This window comes from Lissotriton vulgaris, chromosome 11 (assembly GCF_964263255.1).
Source record: "Lissotriton vulgaris chromosome 11, aLisVul1.2, whole genome shotgun sequence".
Classification (NCBI taxonomy): domain Eukaryota; kingdom Metazoa; phylum Chordata; class Amphibia; order Caudata; family Salamandridae; genus Lissotriton; species Lissotriton vulgaris.
Window position 1 is genome coordinate 1,028,328,648 of NC_141699.1, and position 19,311 is coordinate 1,028,347,958.

Below are 19,311 nucleotides of genomic sequence, written 5' to 3' on the forward strand. Positions count from 1 at the left end.
TAGAACAAAACAAACTAAAATAACAAACCCCCCCCCCGCACCCGCCACCCTGCACCCCTGTAATGGCTACGGCCTAACCCACTAACAGCGTGCCTGTCGCCCCGGAACTGCCCCACAGAAGGGAAATTATATATAAAGTGGAGGAGGAGAAAAACAAACAAGCCCCCGGGCACCTGATACCCCCCGCCGGCGGTGACCCCCCCCCCCCCATAACACAATCATCATCAATAAAGCAAAGAACAGTCAGCGTTATCACGGGGGGGACAGTCACCAGGAAACCACCCCGGCCCGGTGAGATATTCAGTGCAGTCCCGGCAGAAATAAACGAAGTGACCTTAGGAAAATAGAAGCAACCCTGCAAGCCTCACGAGGAGATCTATCGCCAGAGTCACAACAGTTGCAAACCAAAGGAGCGTCTCAGATGGTCCAAAGCAGTGGCGAGGAGCAAGTAAACCTCAAAGTCAGCCCTGGCCAGTACGAATCGTACCAGAGCACATCCCGACCAAGCCACATCCGACCAGAGGCAGTCAAAGCGTCCGTGGCGGACCAAGGCAGTGAAGGTGGAACAAAGTCCGGACCCAAAATGGCGGCATCCGTTAGGTAGACGGGCCAGAACAAAGGGAAATGGCGATCTTCGTCGACGAGACCCTGAGACTCGACAATGAAGAACAGGACATCCAGCGACGACACACCATCGGATAGGAGACTTAGAAGGAGGACCATGTACTGCAGCAGAGGAAGGGAGGATGAGGTCGACTCTCCGAGGAGCAAAATGGGGCCGCCGCTCGGGCCCCTGCAAATGGCGGGTCAAATCGCTCGCCTGGATCACAGACTTCAGTGCAGGCGCTGCGGCGTCCGTGGCCAGTCGCGAGCAGGCATCATCAAGTTTCGCCGCCAGGGAGACACATGCGCCGGTGAATTGCGAGCGGAGCGCCCCAATCGCCGCCATTACAGATCTCCATGAATGTGCGCCATCCATCCCCTCCATCCCGGGGTCGAGAGGACGGAGGGGGACACAGTCTCCAGCCCACATCGCCGGGCTCCGGGCACACATTCGGCGATCACGTCAACAAGGGCGCCCCGCACTGGCACACTCAGGACAGGCATCGGCCGTGGGTGCAGCCCGGTAACCCCGGGATCGGGAAGCGAGGGCCAGGCACACAACCCACAGCCACGGTGCAGGAGGATCGCAACACGTCACAGTGTCTCTTCTCCGGCACCATCCAGCAACGAGGACGAGAGTCAGGAGCGGAAAGAATTATCCAGACCTGGAAGACCGGCCACAATCGCGGTCAGACAGCCGATGTTGATCAGGGCCCTCTCGGGCGATGCAAAAATCGAGGTCCCGGCAACAGCCTGGGAGTAGGCCAAAAACGGGACACGACAGAACTTCGTCACCAAATAAGGTAGGAAATCCGGGAAAGCACCGCTGGCATCAGGCAACCTTCAGACATCCAGGCACAGGGCGTGGGTGGAGGATAAACGACAGGATAGACGAGCCGCCGGCGGAGGTCGGCGGAGCCGGGAGCTTTTGCGGCCACCTTGGTTCGCGGCGTAGCTCCTCCCCCCGTGGTCCAGGTTCTTGGTGTCTCTGGTCCAGCGTTTAGGAATCACCGGTTGCAGTGCCCTTGTCTTGTGGGTGCCAGGTGGAATGAAGGTGATGGCGTGGTGGTCAGACCAGTCGCATGGGTCTATGGAGATAAGTTTGACTGTTGGTTCTTTGGAGATGATCCAGTCAAGAGTGGCCCCTTTTGAGTGAGTTGGGAGAGAGCAGGCTTGGGTCAGGGCTTGATCAGCTAAGAGGTCCTTGATGGCGTTGACATGTGGATCCATGGGATCGTTCTAGTGCAAGTTAAAATCACCAAGGAAAATATCATTAGCGTTGGTGGAAATGATTTCCATGAGGTGGTTGGTGAAGGAGTTGTTCCTGCCCGGGGGAGTGATAAAAGATGTGCAGGTTAAACAGTTGGGTGGAGTTGCTGCAGATAGCGAGGGCGAGGTATTCGCAGGATTCGGAGGGTATCCGCCAGACGTTCTGTGACAAAGTTAGAGCAGTAGATGCAGGCGATTCTGCCTCCTTTCTTGTTGGATTGCCTGTCCAGCCTTGCGATTTTGTAGTTGGGAGGGACTAGGAGGTCCAGGCATGGAGATGAGAATTCATTGAGCCAAGATTCTGTTAGGATTGCTAAGTCAAAGTTTTTGTAAACGATGAGCTAAGCAATATCGGCTGCGTGCTTAGCTGATGATAAGCAGTTGATTAAGAGGCCAGACAGAGTAGATTTGGAGCGAGTTTCGGCGGACAGGGGAACAGGCGCTAGATTACTTTTGAACACAAATCTGTTGCGGATGGTAGCTGGTCTGTTGGGGTTGATAGTGACTGTGTGGATGGCATGTTCGGCATTCACTTCAAGAGGAAAAGGGGTTGCTGGGGCAGAGTTGTAGTCCCGGAGGATGGCAAGGATTTCCGTTTCAGTGAGGTAGAGTGGATTTGGAGTGGCAAGGGTAGAGTTGTAGGAGAGGACAAGAGCAAGGGTTTCTTTCTCTAAGTGGCGAGGTTGCTTTCAGGGGCGAAGATGCCTCGAGGATAGCGGAAGAGGTTGTTTAGGGAACTCTGTGATAAGTGGGGATGGAGTTTGGTGGGGGCATGAGGTTGGCAAAGGAGAGTTCAGCAAGGTGAAGGAGGTTCATAAGATCCAGGATGGAAATCTGAATCTATGGGTTAGTTTGGCAGCTCTGGAGTGCAGAGATTCGATGTCCATATGAGATGGAGGCGCAGGGGGGGCAGTGGTCCAGGAGCAGTTCTATCAGTATGTATAGGTGAAAGGGTGTAAGGTCTAGTTCGACTTGTGTTGTAGGTCATTAGAGGCGTATCATTCTTAGTCAAGGTGGGGAGCTAGTGGGGGGGGGGCGACAAGGGTCTCTGGGCATTGCTGCTAGCAAGGCCGGGAGATGTGATGGAGGGGTTAGGGTGAACTATGATGGACCCGCATTGTGGGTTGGATTGAGGGCAGGGAGGGCAAGCACAACCTGTATTGTGGGTCTATGGGGGCGTACCAGTGACAAAGTCGACTTGGGGAGCTAGTAGGGAGGAGAACAAGGGTCTTGGGGTGATTCTGTTGGCAAGGCCTGGAGAAATGCTGGCGTGGTTAGGATGGTCTGTATTGGAAGATCTTAGAGGGGTTAGTGAGTGGTTAGACACGCTGGATGGGCTGGACGAAGGCTCATCTGGTGGAAGTTGGAGTTCCTGCCATTGTAGTGCACGTGGTTTCTGAGGAGGGTAAAAAGGTCTGTAAATTTATTCAGGTTATTGGTTGAGGCTTGGATCAAGAAAATTCCTTTTTTGTAAAGAGTGATAGTGAGGTCAGTTCGCAGGGTTGGGGAGGGTGCTATTGATCGCTTAGTGCCGTATGGAATGTTCTTTGTTGCACGAACATTGAGGAGGTGAGCAAAGGTTTTGCACCAGGAAGAGGTTCTTCTAGAGTAGAAAATGAGGTCATTAATGACTGTGCCGTTGTCCGCGCTGTAAGGCAGGTCAGAGATCAGTGTCTCAGGGTGACTTTTCTGTGGAGAAGATGCACACACAAGGAACCAAAAATAAAAAATATGCTTACTACTTAGCAGACTTTGACGCAAGCAAACGTGGCTTGGAATCCCAGCTCTCTTCTTTCTATTGACTACTTTGTGTACTCTGAGGTAGATCTCTCTTCCTTCTATATCACAGTATCCTTATATGGCAAAATATGGAAATGTGCATAGAAGCACTATAGTTTTCATTATTCGTAAAGCAGTAAAAAAGTAATTTATCCATAGTGTGGTGCAGTTTTATGCCTCACAATCTGCAAGAATTGTGTGCTAGAGTTTGCTACTGCTGAGGTTTCTTGCCAGTCTGGGTCTGGTTGATCCTAAAACCTTTTTTTTTCTCCTAAAGCGGTTTATTTGCACGTATAATTTACATATATGGTTTTTCCCTGGGTTGCGGAAATGACGGGTAATGCCAACGTAGTAAACCACAGGTACTACTAGGTCAGGGGTAGAGTCTCCTTCCCCCGACGCTACAGTATTATTTTGGAAACAGTGACTTCAGAATAATACTCTGCTGACAGGCAAACAACTGAAGCCTCATCTGAGATCGTGCCCTGGAACCCTGGTCTCCGTCAGCTCCATACATACTCCCCCATATTCCTGATGGGGAGATGCTGCATCCACCCTTCTCCTATCTGAGTCCAGACACATTATTTCAGCCGCCATTTCCTGTCTGTCCAGTACCTATATGAAAGTGTTTCACATTCTTTGTATTCATTTTTTAGGTTTGGCTCCTTTGTGCACAAACCCACTAATGAAACAAGCATTTGCAATGCAATAGGTCTCGGGTTAATTAAGTTTGAGCTATTGGCATTGCTAAATATTGCAACACCAACTGTAATATTCCATGCAGCACAAGAGCAGTGATGAATGTGTGAACAGGTGGCCGTGTTTGCCCGTGCATGTGTGTGTGTGACACATTGTGCACGGATCCATGTGTGCGCATTTGGATGTGTGTGTTGGCTTGAGAGTGTGTATGCCTCGTGTGTGCATGGATCTACGTGGCATATCTAAACAAAACTTTACGTGTTTGTGTGGCATTGAGTGTGCGTTGTTATGTAGCCAAATGGAACCATGTGCAATTGTGTGGGCTGCGTGAGTGCCTATATATGTGTGCATGCATCTGTGGGCTTATATTTGTGTTTGCTTGTGTACTTGCATGGCAATATAGAAATGTGTTATTGTGTAGGTGCTTGCATGTGTGTGCGGTCTTATATGTGCCCTGGTGTATTTGCATGTCTGTGCTTTTATGTGCGTGTGTTTTGATGTGCGTGCTTATATGTGCCCTGGTGTATTTGTGTGCATGTATGTGCTTGTGCTTCGATGTGTGCGTGCTTATGTGCCCTGGTGTATTTGCGTGTCTGTGCTTTTATGTGCGTGTGTTTCGATGCGCGTGCTTATATGTGCACTGGTGTATTTGTGTGCATGTATGTGCTTGTGCTTCGATGTGTGCGTGTTTATATGTGCCCTGGTGTATTTGCGTGTCTGTGCTTTTATGTGCTTGTGTTTTGATGTGTGAATGTGTCTTCATGCTTATGTGTCCTGGTGTATTTGCGTGTCTGTGCTTTTATGTGCTTGTGTTTCGATGTGTGCATGTGTGTTAATGTTTATATGTGTCCTGGTGTATTTGCGTGTCTGTGCTTTTATGTGCTTGTGTTTCGATGTGTGCATGTGTGTTAATGTTTATATGTGCCCTGGTGTATTTGCGTGTCTGTGCTTTTATGTGCTTGTGTTTCGATGTGTGCATGTGTGTTCATGCTTATATGTGCCCTGGTGTATTTGCGTGTATGTGTCTCTACTGGCCAGCCAAAGTGAGAACTCCGAGCACACACTCTTCCTGGGAACGCATTGCTCAACGCACACGGACCCGACCGTCACCCTTCACCGAGGCAGAGGGGCTGCCACTTACAATCCCTACCCGGCCTGCTAAGGCGAGGGCTGCAGGAAGCAAACCCTGCATGTTGCAGTATTTGTAGGTGGCGCGCTGGGCATTCCATCTTAGCGCGGCCCGAGATTTCTCTCATTCACCCTGCCAGGGTGAATGAATAGATGGATCATTGGCAGGCTTTAGCCTGCACCACATAGTAAGACTTTCTAGTTTATGATTTAAAACCCCAACCAGCGTCATCAAAACTCCTGTTGGTGCCTTAACGATGTTGAATACTTCAAAGGCAGAATCCTCTTACTACCACACATCTCCTTTACCAACGAAGTTTAAATATGACAAATATCCAGGTCGATGGAACGAGTTTCATACATATTCGAGCTGGTCTCCCTCCGAGGAAGGTGTCCTGTCTGGAGCCTGCGGAGCGGTGTTTGGCGGGTGCGACTCGCTGTCCTCCTGCACCTCGGGCTGAAGGTGAGCAGTGAAAGGAGGCCTTACAGAAGCGACCCAGGACCCGCAGACCATGATCCGGGCCAGCCCGGTTTACACTCTGGATGCGAGGTTGGTTAGGAGCAGAGCTTCGCACACAGCACCGCAACCAGGTCACTGCGGTACCGCTGTACATACACACTTTGTAAACGTGCGCCTCCTGTTGAGGTAGGTTTATTTACACCAAGGCGGGATATGAAGTTTTTAAATTTAAAAGTGCTCGCATTTACATTGCGCGAACCGGACCTGATGGCATTAAAGCGTTTTCTCAGTGCTTGCCTGTTTATCAGCGCCGAGCGCCTCTCTGCTGACTCCCCCTGCATTCCAGAGAGGCGCGCGACCTGATCCGGTCAGCCCTGGAATGCTGTGGAGACCAGACCTGGCCGCGTGCACAACGTTATCCTATAGGGAAACGCTGCGCGCGGCCAGGTCTTGTCTCACATCGGTGTTCTCAGACTGCTGAGACGCCGACAATAGTTCTCTGGCGAACGCGCTTTCAGCGTGTCACTAGCCGAGACCTAAAAACGACATAAGGAGCTGATGTGACTGATAGGCGCGCTTCTCATGTGACAAACATGTTTCTGCCGCTCACCCGCTGTTTCTAATGGACGCTGTTAAACACCTCATGTATTTCATGCTGCAGAAAAATTATGTTGTTGAATACTGTGGCAAATTTAAATGAGTAATTTCTTGATTTTTGTCATGCATTCTCATTTGACATGGTTTGCATACGGAAGGATTTTAATTAATATGTTTGGAAAGTGTGCTTTATGACTCATTCTTGATCCCTTTTTGGGCTAGATTGATAGGCCAGCTGCCTGCAAGACGATTGATAATTCTTAATGTGTAGTTTGGGCATTTTCCTCTCACCTCATGCTATTGGTTGTTCGGTTTAGTATTCGACCTCCAATGTAGTTTTAGTCTTGCAATATATGAGGGTCTATTTCACATCATTTTAAAGGTACACTGAATCATCATACATTAAATGATTTAACTCATACATGCATTGCATGCAAAAAGCTTGTATTTTCTTTAGTGTATCAGACATTCAGTAATGTTTTAGTCAGAAATGTGCATGTGTTTTCCCTTTCTTTCGTCCCCATTGTTCTTTCCCGCTTTCCTATTGAATTTCCATCTGTTAATTCTGTAATTTGCAACTGTGTGAAACATTCCCAAGTTTCCTTCTCCTTTTTTCACACAAAACAGCTTTGTCATAGCCAGTATGTCTTGCTTTAATAATCTCACGAATGCAGGCATGCACTAATACCGTTGCATGTGTGGGCACATTAAACTTGGATCTGTTGGATTTTGTTGGTGCTTGTTTAAAGGGTATTTTTAGGCAGATACATCGAGGCTCCTTGTAAGGTCACCCCCACCTCTTCTGCTGACCATGCACAAAGTTAGCTAGCTTTCTGACTCTGGATGATTGCTGTCCGTGCTATCCAGTCTGAGTGCATTTAACTACCACCCTACGTGTCACTCAGTCTGTGGATCCTTTGTATTGCAATCAGGTGAGAACAAGCAATTGCCATTGTGGGTCTGTGATGCAGTGTGGTTCTTGGTGGGGAATCTTGCACTTTCCACAGCAAAATGACTCCTCGAGTTGAGCACATCTATTCACATTCCTTCAGAAAGCAAGTTCAAAATCTGGTGGGCCATCGCCATCTTTCTCAGGTTGATGAATTGTGTACTGTTAAACAGGGTAATAATCAAACTAGTTTTTATATAGGTATTAATCTTCAAGATATATTATATGTAAGATTATACAAAAGCAATGTTTTTCTTGGTGAATAAAGACCTTTCACGTTTATTTCTGCAGTTGAGCTTCCTTTCATGGTAATGATGTGAATGGTGCAGCAGGTGCATTGGCACCCGGCCAAAAAGTTGTCAGAACTTCCCTAAACACACTATATTTTAATACTAAACGGGCAGTCAATTTTCAGTTACCTTGCAGTTGAAAGAGGCTTTATTGAGATGGTGCAGCCGGTGTAGTGACACTGGGGCCCAAAGCTCTAGGAACCCCTCTAACCACCAACTATAGCAATATTTTACTACTAAACGGGCAGTCACAAGTGCAGTTACCTTACAGGCAACATGGACCTGATTTGACAGGTGCAGTAGCACCGGGGCCAAAAGTTATAATAACCCCTCTAAACACCAAATATTGCTATATTTTACTACTAAACAGGCAGTCACAAATCAGTCACCTTGCAGGCACTAGGGCATAATTTCAATGGTGCAGCAGGTGCAGTGGCACCAGACCCTAAAGTTGTCAGAACTCCTGTAAACACGTAATATTGCTATTATATCAATTAATTCTATTAATTCCCTATTGCATTGTAAATGACAATGCCTTTGATTTATATAATGCAATAATAAAAGGCATTATCATTTACAATACCAATAGGTCAAAGTTTCTAAAATGCGAGACAAGCATTGCAAATGCTTGTTACAGTAGCCATCACTATCTACTGATCTCGACATGGTACTGGGTTTTCTACCCAGCATCAATTCATAGTTTTTCCAGTTTCACTGTGGGGTGTTCTATGAGCTCACTGTAATTTTCTCACATTAGCTTTCCAATCGCTTCTTTCACAAATGTCCAATTACAAACTGTTCTTATGGGAATGGATTGCTTGAGAGATGGAATTGAGCTATTACGATTAATACACTGAAGCTTAAATCTGTTTAAATCTCCTGAGACACAAATACTCTTCTATTTTTTTTTTCCCTGGAGACCAATTCTACGCTGTTGTCTATTATCACTCCTCTTGGAAACCTCTGTTTAATGAATACCTCTAGGTATTTATTAAACAGGATGGGAAATGAACGTTGGTTCATTTCCCATCATTTTCAGTCTAAAATGTACATAGAAACTGGACTCCTTTGTTCCTTGTGATAACTCCTATAGTAAAGTATAGATGATAACTGTATGTCTGCATGTGCCATCAGGCGCTGTGTACCTTCATGCACAGCCTCTTCCAGCTGATCTCCACAAATACACGCACGATCACTTCCCTAACATTCCATATGGAAAATCTTCCAAGCTAGTCAGCAGCACACCGTGCAGTGCAAAGAAGAAAGCGATCCAACACTGTAAGAAGGTCTCACCAGATAAGGATGCTGCAACAAGCACTGTGGCAGTTAAGCCTTTTGTAGATGAAGGTTGTGGGACTGGTGCAGGAGAGGAGGGGAGAACAGGGGAAAAATGCAATCGTTTTGGGGGGAATAGGGAGCATTGGCCAATCGTGGGAAATGGTAGAATGGGATAAATTAAATTGTTTGGTGAATTCAAGGGCTTGAGGATTATTTTCTTGGATTGCATATGGTCTACCGTCCAGCAGCAAATGAGACAATCTACCGCCACTCCTGAAACCTCCCAATGCAATCTTTCATTTGCAGAAGAAATAAACACAGGGCGTGATTCACCAAGCTAAGTTAAAGTTGCACTTTTGAGTACATTTACACTTTCTATTAAGTTTACTACTTGTGGTATTCACAAACTCACAAGGTACCCTAAGGGGCTTATTTACAAGCCCTGTGCGCAACCAAAACACAACTTTTTGTGTCATTCTGGTGGCGCACATCACTTAGCCATACCAACAAGGCCACATAAAGCCCCCCTTGTATGGTTTTTTATGGCCATATAAATATGGAGTGAGACAATGCAGCGCAAATCGCTGCGTCGCCTCACACTGCTTCAGGGAAGAGTGCCTTGGGCGTTTATGTTGGGTGTTCCCCTGCAATGTCCATGGGTTTTGACACATTCCCAGACTTACAACATGGAGTAAATCTGGAAATGTGTTGACACCGTGCACCTCCACAGGGGTGGGGGAACGAGGAGAAATAACATTATTTCTGCTCATGTTTTTTTCCCTCTTTCAAGAGGAAAATGCCTCCAATGATTTTTTATTTTTTTGTGCAGGACTGAGTCCCGTCCTGCACAAATTTGTATTTTTTGTATTTATTTATACTTCTAGAGCGCCTATCACCCAGGGTCTCTAAGCGCTAAGATGTTAACACCGTTCAAAATACACTGAGTTCAAAACCAGTCATAACAACACGGAAACCCTTGCACCATGGTGCAAGTGTGTGAGCTGGCTGAAAGGATCTTGTAAATCTGGTGCACTCCTGCCCTTTCAAACTGGTGCGGGGCAGCGCAGCAAAATGACTTGCGGCACTGCCCTATGCCAATTCTTTGTAAATATGCCCCTTAGTACAAAAGTGTAAGTTATGTCTCCACCGCCATAGTAATGTATTTGGCTTACTTTTGTGTGGTTGGGTGATATACCTCCCTAAGATGTTCCCTCATCCTCCCTAAATCCCTTATTCCTTAATCCTATCTCCTTTATTAGTGAGTCTGTCCTTTTTCCCCCACCCACGCCTCTGTGCCTCCCACATTTACTACTAAATTGTACAGTCTGTGGAGACGCCTTAGTCAGGTGGAGAACTGTGCACATATAAGTATAGGCAAAACTTAGTTTGTTGCAAGTTTTGTTCACGTTTTGTAGCACTACAACGTAATGCAATGGGCAGTTTGAGATTCAGGCTCATAGTTTATAAATAATGGAAATTTAGCTAAAGAGTGGTTGATATTGCAATTTTATCAGGAGAGATTGTGCAAATAAGATGGCTCTACCTTGTTACCTAAAAAGGTTTGGAGGTACAATTAAGCTTCTTATGGCAAGTAGCGGGGTTGGACTCGCCAACAGGGCAATTTGGCTGTGCCTGATTGGCTCGTCTCAAAGGTCAGAGTGTGGGCTGTGTTTATTTTTGTGCCTGTTTTATGGACTGCTGTGTCGGTTATTACTGTTGAATTCCGTGATATTAAAACAAACATTGCTTTAGCAAGCTCAAATCTATGTAGCCTCTCATGCCTTGCAAAACGCTTATGTAGCATCGTTACAAGTTCAAAACTGCCCCAGTTTGCATTCTTGGGCCACTCTTTAAGCTATCTATTTCACTAACGGAGGACACTTATTTGGGTGCCAGGGCCAACGATCTATCCGAGTCCGACCCTGCCAAGTGGCCCTTTCAAATAGGGTACAAACAGGTGGCTAAACTCACTTTACCATTCTGAGTACTATGCAGCTAACTGTAGGCAGTAGCAGCTTCTATGTTATGGCGGAGTAGCGTCGCCCCGCCTGTTGCGAGCGCAGCAAGCAAACATAATCATAATATAATGATAGTAAGTACCATTTAATTAAAATGTTTCCCAGGATCACACTGGTATTGCGCGAGGGCTGGGGGTGGGCTGAAAAGTACAATTGCACCATTACTTCAGCCCCCTGCCAGTGCGTATGTCAGATTGGCCGGCTGCCTAGGGCCGGCCAATCTGACCTGCGCACTTCAGAGCTAGCATTTCCAGGGCTGAGAAACATCCATGGGATTGTAGCCGCAGGCCCCCAGCCTCAAAATGAGCACTGCGTTAGCCTGCTCCAACCAATCCTGATTTGGTTGGTTTCGTTTTCCACAAGGGAGGGAGGAAGTCCTTCCCTTTCTGCTGGACCGCCCATAGTCGCTGACGAGGAAAGCAGAGGAGCAAAGGGACCCTGTGTTCCAGCACAACAAATATGGTGAGTTTTTGGGCATGGTGCCCCACCATATTTTAATGTTACTGGACGCTACTGACTGTAGGACTAGCGATTGTTACACAGCAAGCACATTTTGCCGTACAATACAGGCAAGCTTTAAGCAGAGAGAAGAGGTCCTGATTCTGGGTTTTACAACTCTAGAAAAGCAAACAACAGAAATTTAAAGTTATCACTGTCCAGCGGAAAACACACTATGTCGTAACAGTATTTCCTTGCGCTGTTTTACCACCTAGAAATAACTGAGCCCTCAGAAGAAACGCCTAAGCATTTTCGTGAAGAAAGTGGGTCAATTATCTGCAGCAACACATCACACACTTCCATTAAGAGTCTTTCCAGCGTTCACTCCCTGCCTGTCAACAACTCCGATAATGGGCCAAAGGGATGGCTTTGATTTCAAAATCAACTTGTATCAAACACTTCCTGTTGGGTAAATTTCCCCATTAGGTAATTTTCCCCACCTAATCCACGACCCTCCTTGACAATAAGCAACTGTATTACATGTGTTTTAATGTAGTGAGTGTGATGACTACATTTTCTTATTTAAACCACTTACTTGAGTTTAAGCGAAGCTTATTTGAAAGGATCGAACAGTGGTTGCTTGTAGCAGCAAAACACACTAACCCTATTGCTGGGCTGGCACTGGAGTCTGCAGTTGAGCTGTTCTTGCTGCTCCCGCCTAGGAATGATGAGGTACCTAACAAGCGCCACACACTGTCATAGGTTAAGTTAGATCAAGCATGTAGGGTTTCCTTAACACAGCTTCTGCTTTGACGCATGTTGTTGTATGAATTTTCATTCACTGTTGCTTTTAGTAGGCACAATTTATGAGTAGTTGTTTTTGACATGAAAGTAATGGTTTTGTTCTTACCTTCTACGGGTAGAGAGATTCTCTTCACTTTCGCTCATTACAAAGATTCGACTTGATCCTCCTTGACTGGCCTCGTGCATCACTTCAATCTGTGTTTCAAAGACACTTGATTAAAAAAAACTGTACTTCATAAGATTTTTTTTCTTCGTTTTTTACGATGCTAATACAGCTGGATTGATGGCATAAATTCAGATGTATTTATTAATTTGATACACATCAGATTAACGTCGGTTTGCTTCTCCGAATCAATGTACTGGTTATTCCCCTCTGCTGAGGGTGTGTATACATTGTTAATAATCTCTGCTCAAACAGCATGAATTGCTATACATTGCCCAGACAACAGTTGTGAGCGGTAGATATGGGCACATGAGTCGGCAAAGAATAATTAACAGCTGTTCTCACCTGGCAGAATGTGATTAATAAGGCTGTTAGTAACCCCCACTATTACCCCTAAGAAAGGAAGACTACTATCTCCATCTTAATGTCCCTCTTTCAGACTCTCACTAATGTTAAAGCAATAGTAGTGATCGCCAGCAGTCTACACCATCTGATTTGCAGACTCAATCTGTGCATTCCACACAGGGTATTGAAGTTTGTTGATGTAGCAAGAGATATGTGTCCCATATCTGAGGAGACAGAAGTAAAGGTAGACCGGTGTGACAGCTGCTGCACTTGTCTTGGCCTTATCTATGACACTTTGGTTGCTCCCCAGGTCTCTCAAGTCCCAGACATTGGTATCAAAGGGAAGTAACCGGGGGGTTTAAGAGCCATGTATACTCTAGTTTACACTCTGGCCATCTCTGAACTCCTCACGACTCAGATGCGCTTGTGTGGCGAAGGGTGGGCCAAGCAGTCAGCTCTGTGATATCATCATCAGTCAAAGGGAGCATTATGGTATTACTGCTATCCTTGTTTTATATAGTGCAACCATGTTATTGTCTATGTCCGAGGGCTTTAGACCGATGTAAACAATTTTTTTTTTTTACAAATGACTATGTACAGGGAAAGAACATTTCTGATGGATACTTCTACCTGCAAATTCTTCTTTGAATATTACCGATGTATCAGGCTGGAAACGTCTATCATTAGTCACCCGTGCCTGTGGAGGGCACAGGCTCTTTTGAGGTCTGGCATGTGACGGTTGTGAGAAGTTGGCGTGGCATATGATGTCCACTATTCAAGTGGGCACCTTGCACCAGTGCAAACGACCCTTATTGATGGTAGGTTGAGACAACCTTTATAGAAACTATCCTAGTGGTAGCTGCGGAGAGCAGCCTTCAGGCTAAGTCTTGAAGGAATGTAAAGCAGCTTGTTTTACCAGTCTATATTCTCTTCAATGATCAAATGAAAGAGCACCACACCAGGTGTATATATATATATAAAGATGTATTTATTCTAAACACAACCCCTCTAGTCTCTTTATGAGGCTAGAGGCAAAAGTACAATACAAGAACTTGAATAGCACACAGAAAATTAGCACAGTATACGTTTTGCCCTAGGGGCCTCACAAACCATATACTAAAAGTGGTATAAGAACCACGTGAGGGATAGAAGTTAGGCCTAGGGCCTGTAGAACCGATGGGGCAACCGGGAGCCACCCAAGGTAGGGACGCAGGAGGCCTACGGGGGACGCGTGCAGTGTCTAAACACAGCCACGAATCACCATTGATTTCTATGGCGAAAGTTACAGTTTAAGGACACTTAGGAGTGGACTACGGTAAAACCCTTTCAGTACTGGACACTTCAAGAGTCGAGACCCAAGGGAGCACCGAAGTACTTGTGTTACCTCACCCAGGGAAGCCGGGTGCATAGGTGTCTTTTCGTGTCGGGTTTCGTCGTCGATACCAATGGAGAGCTGGAGTGTCCGATGGACCCAAGGGTGAATCGGAGATCTGAAGAACCTGAAAGCAGAGGGGACAGAGTCTGGGTCACTAGCCAGTGACCAGAATGGCGACGAAGATGCCAGCCAATGTCGGGTGCTTTAAGGTGAAGTAGGTGAAGCTTGACTCTTCAGCCACGAGGTCCAGGAGGTGTGGATGACAACCAGGAGCTGGATTCGAGCTGTCCCATGTTGGATGTCGAGTGCCGCAGCGCCGGTATCCGGATTGGACCCAACAAGCCTTGGCAATAGCAACCCACGCAAGATGACAAGATTGGCTTCAGTGCATACCAGCAAGGTCTGAATGACTCACCCTTTGGAGGGGAGTCAGGGCACGTCTGGAGCAAACAGGAAAATCCCAAGAAACAAAGTAGATTCCTTTGTTGGGACCCACTAGCCAACGGACTAGGGATCGCAAAGGCACCTCGAGCTAAAATGCTGAAAGTGGGTCCACGGAACACTCGTGGAGCATAGGCCCACAATCTTCGATGCAAAAGGAGATCAGGGCTTGGACTGCAAGTAGCCCAATGCACAACTTCGGGAAAGCTCGGGAAGTCGATGCACTAGCAAATGTGCAGGATATCCAGGAGTTCCAGTTCCACGTCTCTCGTTATAGCTACAGGTCTCGGCTTCGCTGGGGACTCTTGTCAGCCTCTGGGATGTCTGGAAGTCTGTGTCCTGTGTTGCAGATTCTTCAGGATCCAGCGGGAACCTCGAAAATGCAGACCGGCAAGATGCTTCTTTGGTGCCTGTTTTAACAGGGGAGTCACTCCTTGACCCCAAGGGAGATTTCTTCTGTCTTCCAGTCGATATGGAATGTCGAAGGTACAAGATTTCTGTTTCAAAGTTTCGTCCAGGGTAATCTAAAGTCCTACTGACTGGGTTCCTATACTTATACCAGGTTTAGGGGTTGGACTAACTCTAGGGTCCCACCTATGGGAGGCCCTGGGGAGGGGGTTGTTACACCCCTTCCCCTTTGTCCAGTTTCGTGCCAGAATTGTGGCTGAGTGCCCCAGCAACCGGTTTGAACTGGAAAATGCATGGGGCACCTTGTGTGCCCCAGGCAGTGTCTGAAAAGCATTCACTGAATGCAACCCACCCTGCCCCAATACACTAAAACCTGTCTGGGGAGGTGCTGGGAGCTCCCTGGACAGGAAACCGATTGTCCAGGCCTCCTCTGCCGGAGTTTCGTCCAGCAGCAGGAGGTCAGACTCGTGTCCTTGGCATCAGCATCCATTTTGTGATGCTGAGGCTCTTTTAAACATTTACTGGGTAAGTAAGTGTGTACATGTCTTCTCCATCTGGAAGGGTGGAATTCTACCCCCGCCGCCAAACACAACATGTTTTGATAAAGCCATTCCAAAGTTAGCATTAACCGCAAGGGTTATAATGCACTTAAGAGTATATGGTATGGCTATATCATAGAACAGCTATAAGGAAGAGTTTCCAAAAGCTGCAGAGGGGCTCAGCTCATGCTAGGGCACCCTCTCGCACAAAACCAAGCACTCTGCCTTCATGATTGTCAAGGCCTGCCATAGGAGTGACTTATATGTGTATATATATGTTAATCTATACTACTATAATAAAGCAGAAACTTTCAGGCTTTGAGGCGGGTAAACTCAGGAACCACTGCGCCAATCTACACACCCGATACACCGTTGAAATCAGCAGGGTGTGTAGATGGTTATAGGCTACATAAATTTAAAAAATAAACATTATTTAAAATTTTAGATTAAAAAAAAAGTAGTCCCTCAAAAGTAGCGCCGGCCGCGACGTGCGTGGTCACGTTAGGACCATGGTTCCCAAAGTGTGCGCCGCTATGAGGTGCCTGGGGCGCCGTGCTCTGGATGTGGGAAAGGCATTGTCTCATCTCCATTTTATACGCAGCTCTGATCGTTTCAGGTGCGTTGTTGCTGTCCGCCGTGCCTCGTGGGAGCCTCTCCTTCATAAGGTTAGTTACAGTTAGTTGTGCTCCGTTTTGTTTTTGACTGTGACTTTCACTCGGCCCCTGGAGCCCGCCTTTGCACAGTAAAATTATTATTCAAGTACCATGCTGATCTTCGGCCCGTTTTACACTCGTATCACCAGCATTATTTTTACTGTAAAATAATGCTGGTGATACGAGTGTAAAACGCAGGTTGGGCCGAAAATCAGCATGATTATTATTTTACTGTGCAAAGGCGGGCTCCACGGACCGAGTCAAAGTTTAAACACAAAAAGCGCATATCGTACCTTTGAAGTAGACTGGGACAATTAGTAAAGTCTTTACAACTCCTCACCATGAGTCTCGGGGCTTCAGATAAAAAACGAACAGCATTCCGTTTGTGAAAGTGGAAAAGGCAAGAAGTGCACAGGAGTCTTTATGGCCCAGACAAGGCGTCTGTTTTCTGGTCTTTACAACGCCTCAGCATATATATACCTTTCATTATGACTTTACAGGGATTTTGAAGCGGCCTTTGATCTTACCTTTTATTTATGAATGTTCAACTTCTAACTTCAGGTCAGACTGGAAAGGGCAAGGGTTATGGCAACTAGATTCCAGGGAAAGAATCCTGTTAAAATTGCTCCCAGCCATATGCTTTTAACTGGTTTCCAGCTTCGGGAGCACGCACTGACCATCAAAGGTTCACGTTTAGATGTATACAGCGCTGCTGAGCATGGGACACTCTCGTTCAGAGAATGCGAAATCCATACCTGCATACATTGGTGGAGGCCACGCATGCAATTTTGGTCACTGTGTTTCATTTTTGGATGACATGAAGCACTACGGCGGCTACCTACTGCTGTAAAACCAGCTCCAGCCTATTCTCTTCCTGTCACTCTGCGCTCTGGTCTTCAGCACGAGGCCGGATGCCCGGTCGCTCTCAGTTTGTAAATATGAAGGTTGGGCCGAAGATCAGCATGGTACTTGATTAATAACCACGGAGTGAGTTAAACTTTTCACTCGTGCTCGCTGGACATACGGGCACATTTACTGTTGGTTGGGATTTCCAATACTGCCATTTGTTTCAGGGAGGATGCCACTGAGGGCTGTACTGGGCAGTTGTTCACTAAACTTCAGTTATTTCTGATCCTGTGTAATGTGCCTTATAAATTTAGTTCACTGTAGCCACAAGTTAAACTCCCCAACCCAGTCCAAACCCACGTGTGCCTGAATGAAGAACTGGATTATTCGGAGTGCGCAGCCACAAGTTGCTGGGGAGGTAACCGGGTTTAATAAATATATGCTGGCATTTGCAGAAATTGTTTACTAATTATCCCTCTTCTTTAAAAGTATGATTTGCGCTTTTTGTGTGTAAAGTAAATTTATACTTGCTCCGTGGAGCCTGCCTTTGCACAGTAAAATTTTTAATCAAATACCAGGCTGGTCTTCGGCCCAACCTCCTATTTACACCCGTACCAGCAGCATTATTTTTACTGAAAAATTTACATGTATTTTAATGTTTCAGCTTTTTTTGTTCCAAACGACCCTTATTTCTGTGGGGAAACTCGTGCACACATTAGGGGGGACAGTCAAAGCAAGAGGACCGTACAAGTGAAGCAGGATGTTATATTGATTTTTTTTTAGATAGATGGTCCATTTTAAAGTGCATGGTCCGGATTTTCTGAAGTGACTGAAGTTCCTATGGACATTTTATTGATTTGTCAGCTAACGGAACTGTGAATTGTATCATTTTTCCACGATGGTTTGTGTTTGTGGCGAGAGTGAATCCTCAACATTACATCAAATTGATCAATCCACCTTGCTTGGCAGACTGTGAAAGTACTGCAATAGATACTTCATGTGCCTCTCTTCAGATTCAATGGCTTTGTTGTCAATTAATGATGTGAACATTGTTACAAATATGATTATAATACCTTCATTGCATCCCAATTACTTTAGGAAGCCGACGGTAAGTACTCCCGAGGTCGTGCTTACATCCCCCCCCCCCCCCCCCCCCCCCACGCCCACCGGTAAAAAAAATGGTGGGGAGCCACGGCCAACTGCCAATTAGGTCAAGGGAGCCACGGGTCAAAAAAGATTGGGAACCACTGCGTTAAGAGCACAGGGAGGAGCGGCGTCCGAGGAGCGGCGGACATGGCGCGGGGGAGGAGCGGTGACGTCAGGAGCAGAGGACCGCCGGCGGAGGAGGAGCGGCAGACATGGCGCAGGGGAGGAGCGGTGGTGCGAGCGGACAGGCGGGAGCAGCGCGGGCGGAGGTAAGGGCACTCATGTAGGGGCAGGCGGGGGACGGGACAGGCGGGCCGGGCAGGGCCCGCGAAAAGACAAACGGTGCATTACAGGAGGAAAAGGAGGAAAAAGTGACGTGTAGCCACAGGGGTTATAGATGAAGGAGCGCCGGCGGAGGTAAGGGGACCCCAAGCCCATTGAGATGTGGTTCGGGTCGGGGAAGGTGGGGGACGGGCCGGGCGGGGGCCCGGCATAATGGACAATGTAGGGCGGGCGGGGGCGGGGAAGCTGCCTGTTGCTCCCGGACAAGGTCGGGACGGGCTGCTAGTATATATATATATATATATATATATATATATATATATATATATATATATACTATATCTAAGTAAGGGGTGCTTACACCACCTTACCCAGGCTGCAAGTGCAGACCTGTGGTGCCATTTTGGAAGGCTTCCCAGGGGTGACATAATACATGCTTCAGCCCCTGGTAGGCTTCTGGGGTACCTATTCCCTTGGTACCATATACTAGGGACTCACAAGGGTAACCAATCTGGGGTGTACCTAATGTAAGGGTAACCAATTTAGAGAGAGAAACAGATAGGCGGGGACCCTGGATAGCAGGATACAAGCCAACTAAGTTAAAAACCATCAAAACACCAGGCAAAAAGTGCAGGTAACCATGCAGTAAAATTCCACCTTCCTACACAACCCCCTCCCACCCAAACGAAAGGAGATGAGGCTAACCTTGCCCAGTTGAGCCTATATTGACTAAGTGGCCATATAAGGAAGTACCTGTACTAGCATGGTTACCCCCTGTCTTATGGTCCACTAAGCAATCCC

General features: G+C 46.9%; 1 protein-coding gene across 1 annotated transcript in view; it reads right to left on the reverse strand.

Moving 5' to 3' along the window:
* Window positions 1–19,311, reverse strand: part of LOC147683962 (guanine nucleotide exchange factor DBS-like) — a 1,615,891-nt gene that overhangs the window by 765,955 nt on the left and 830,625 nt on the right. The window contains exon 15 of the mRNA XM_086942584.1: window positions 12,419–12,507. Within this exon, the coding sequence (XP_086798710.1) occupies window positions 12,419–12,507 (89 nt within the window). The remainder of the gene's footprint in view (window positions 1–12,418; window positions 12,508–19,311) is intronic.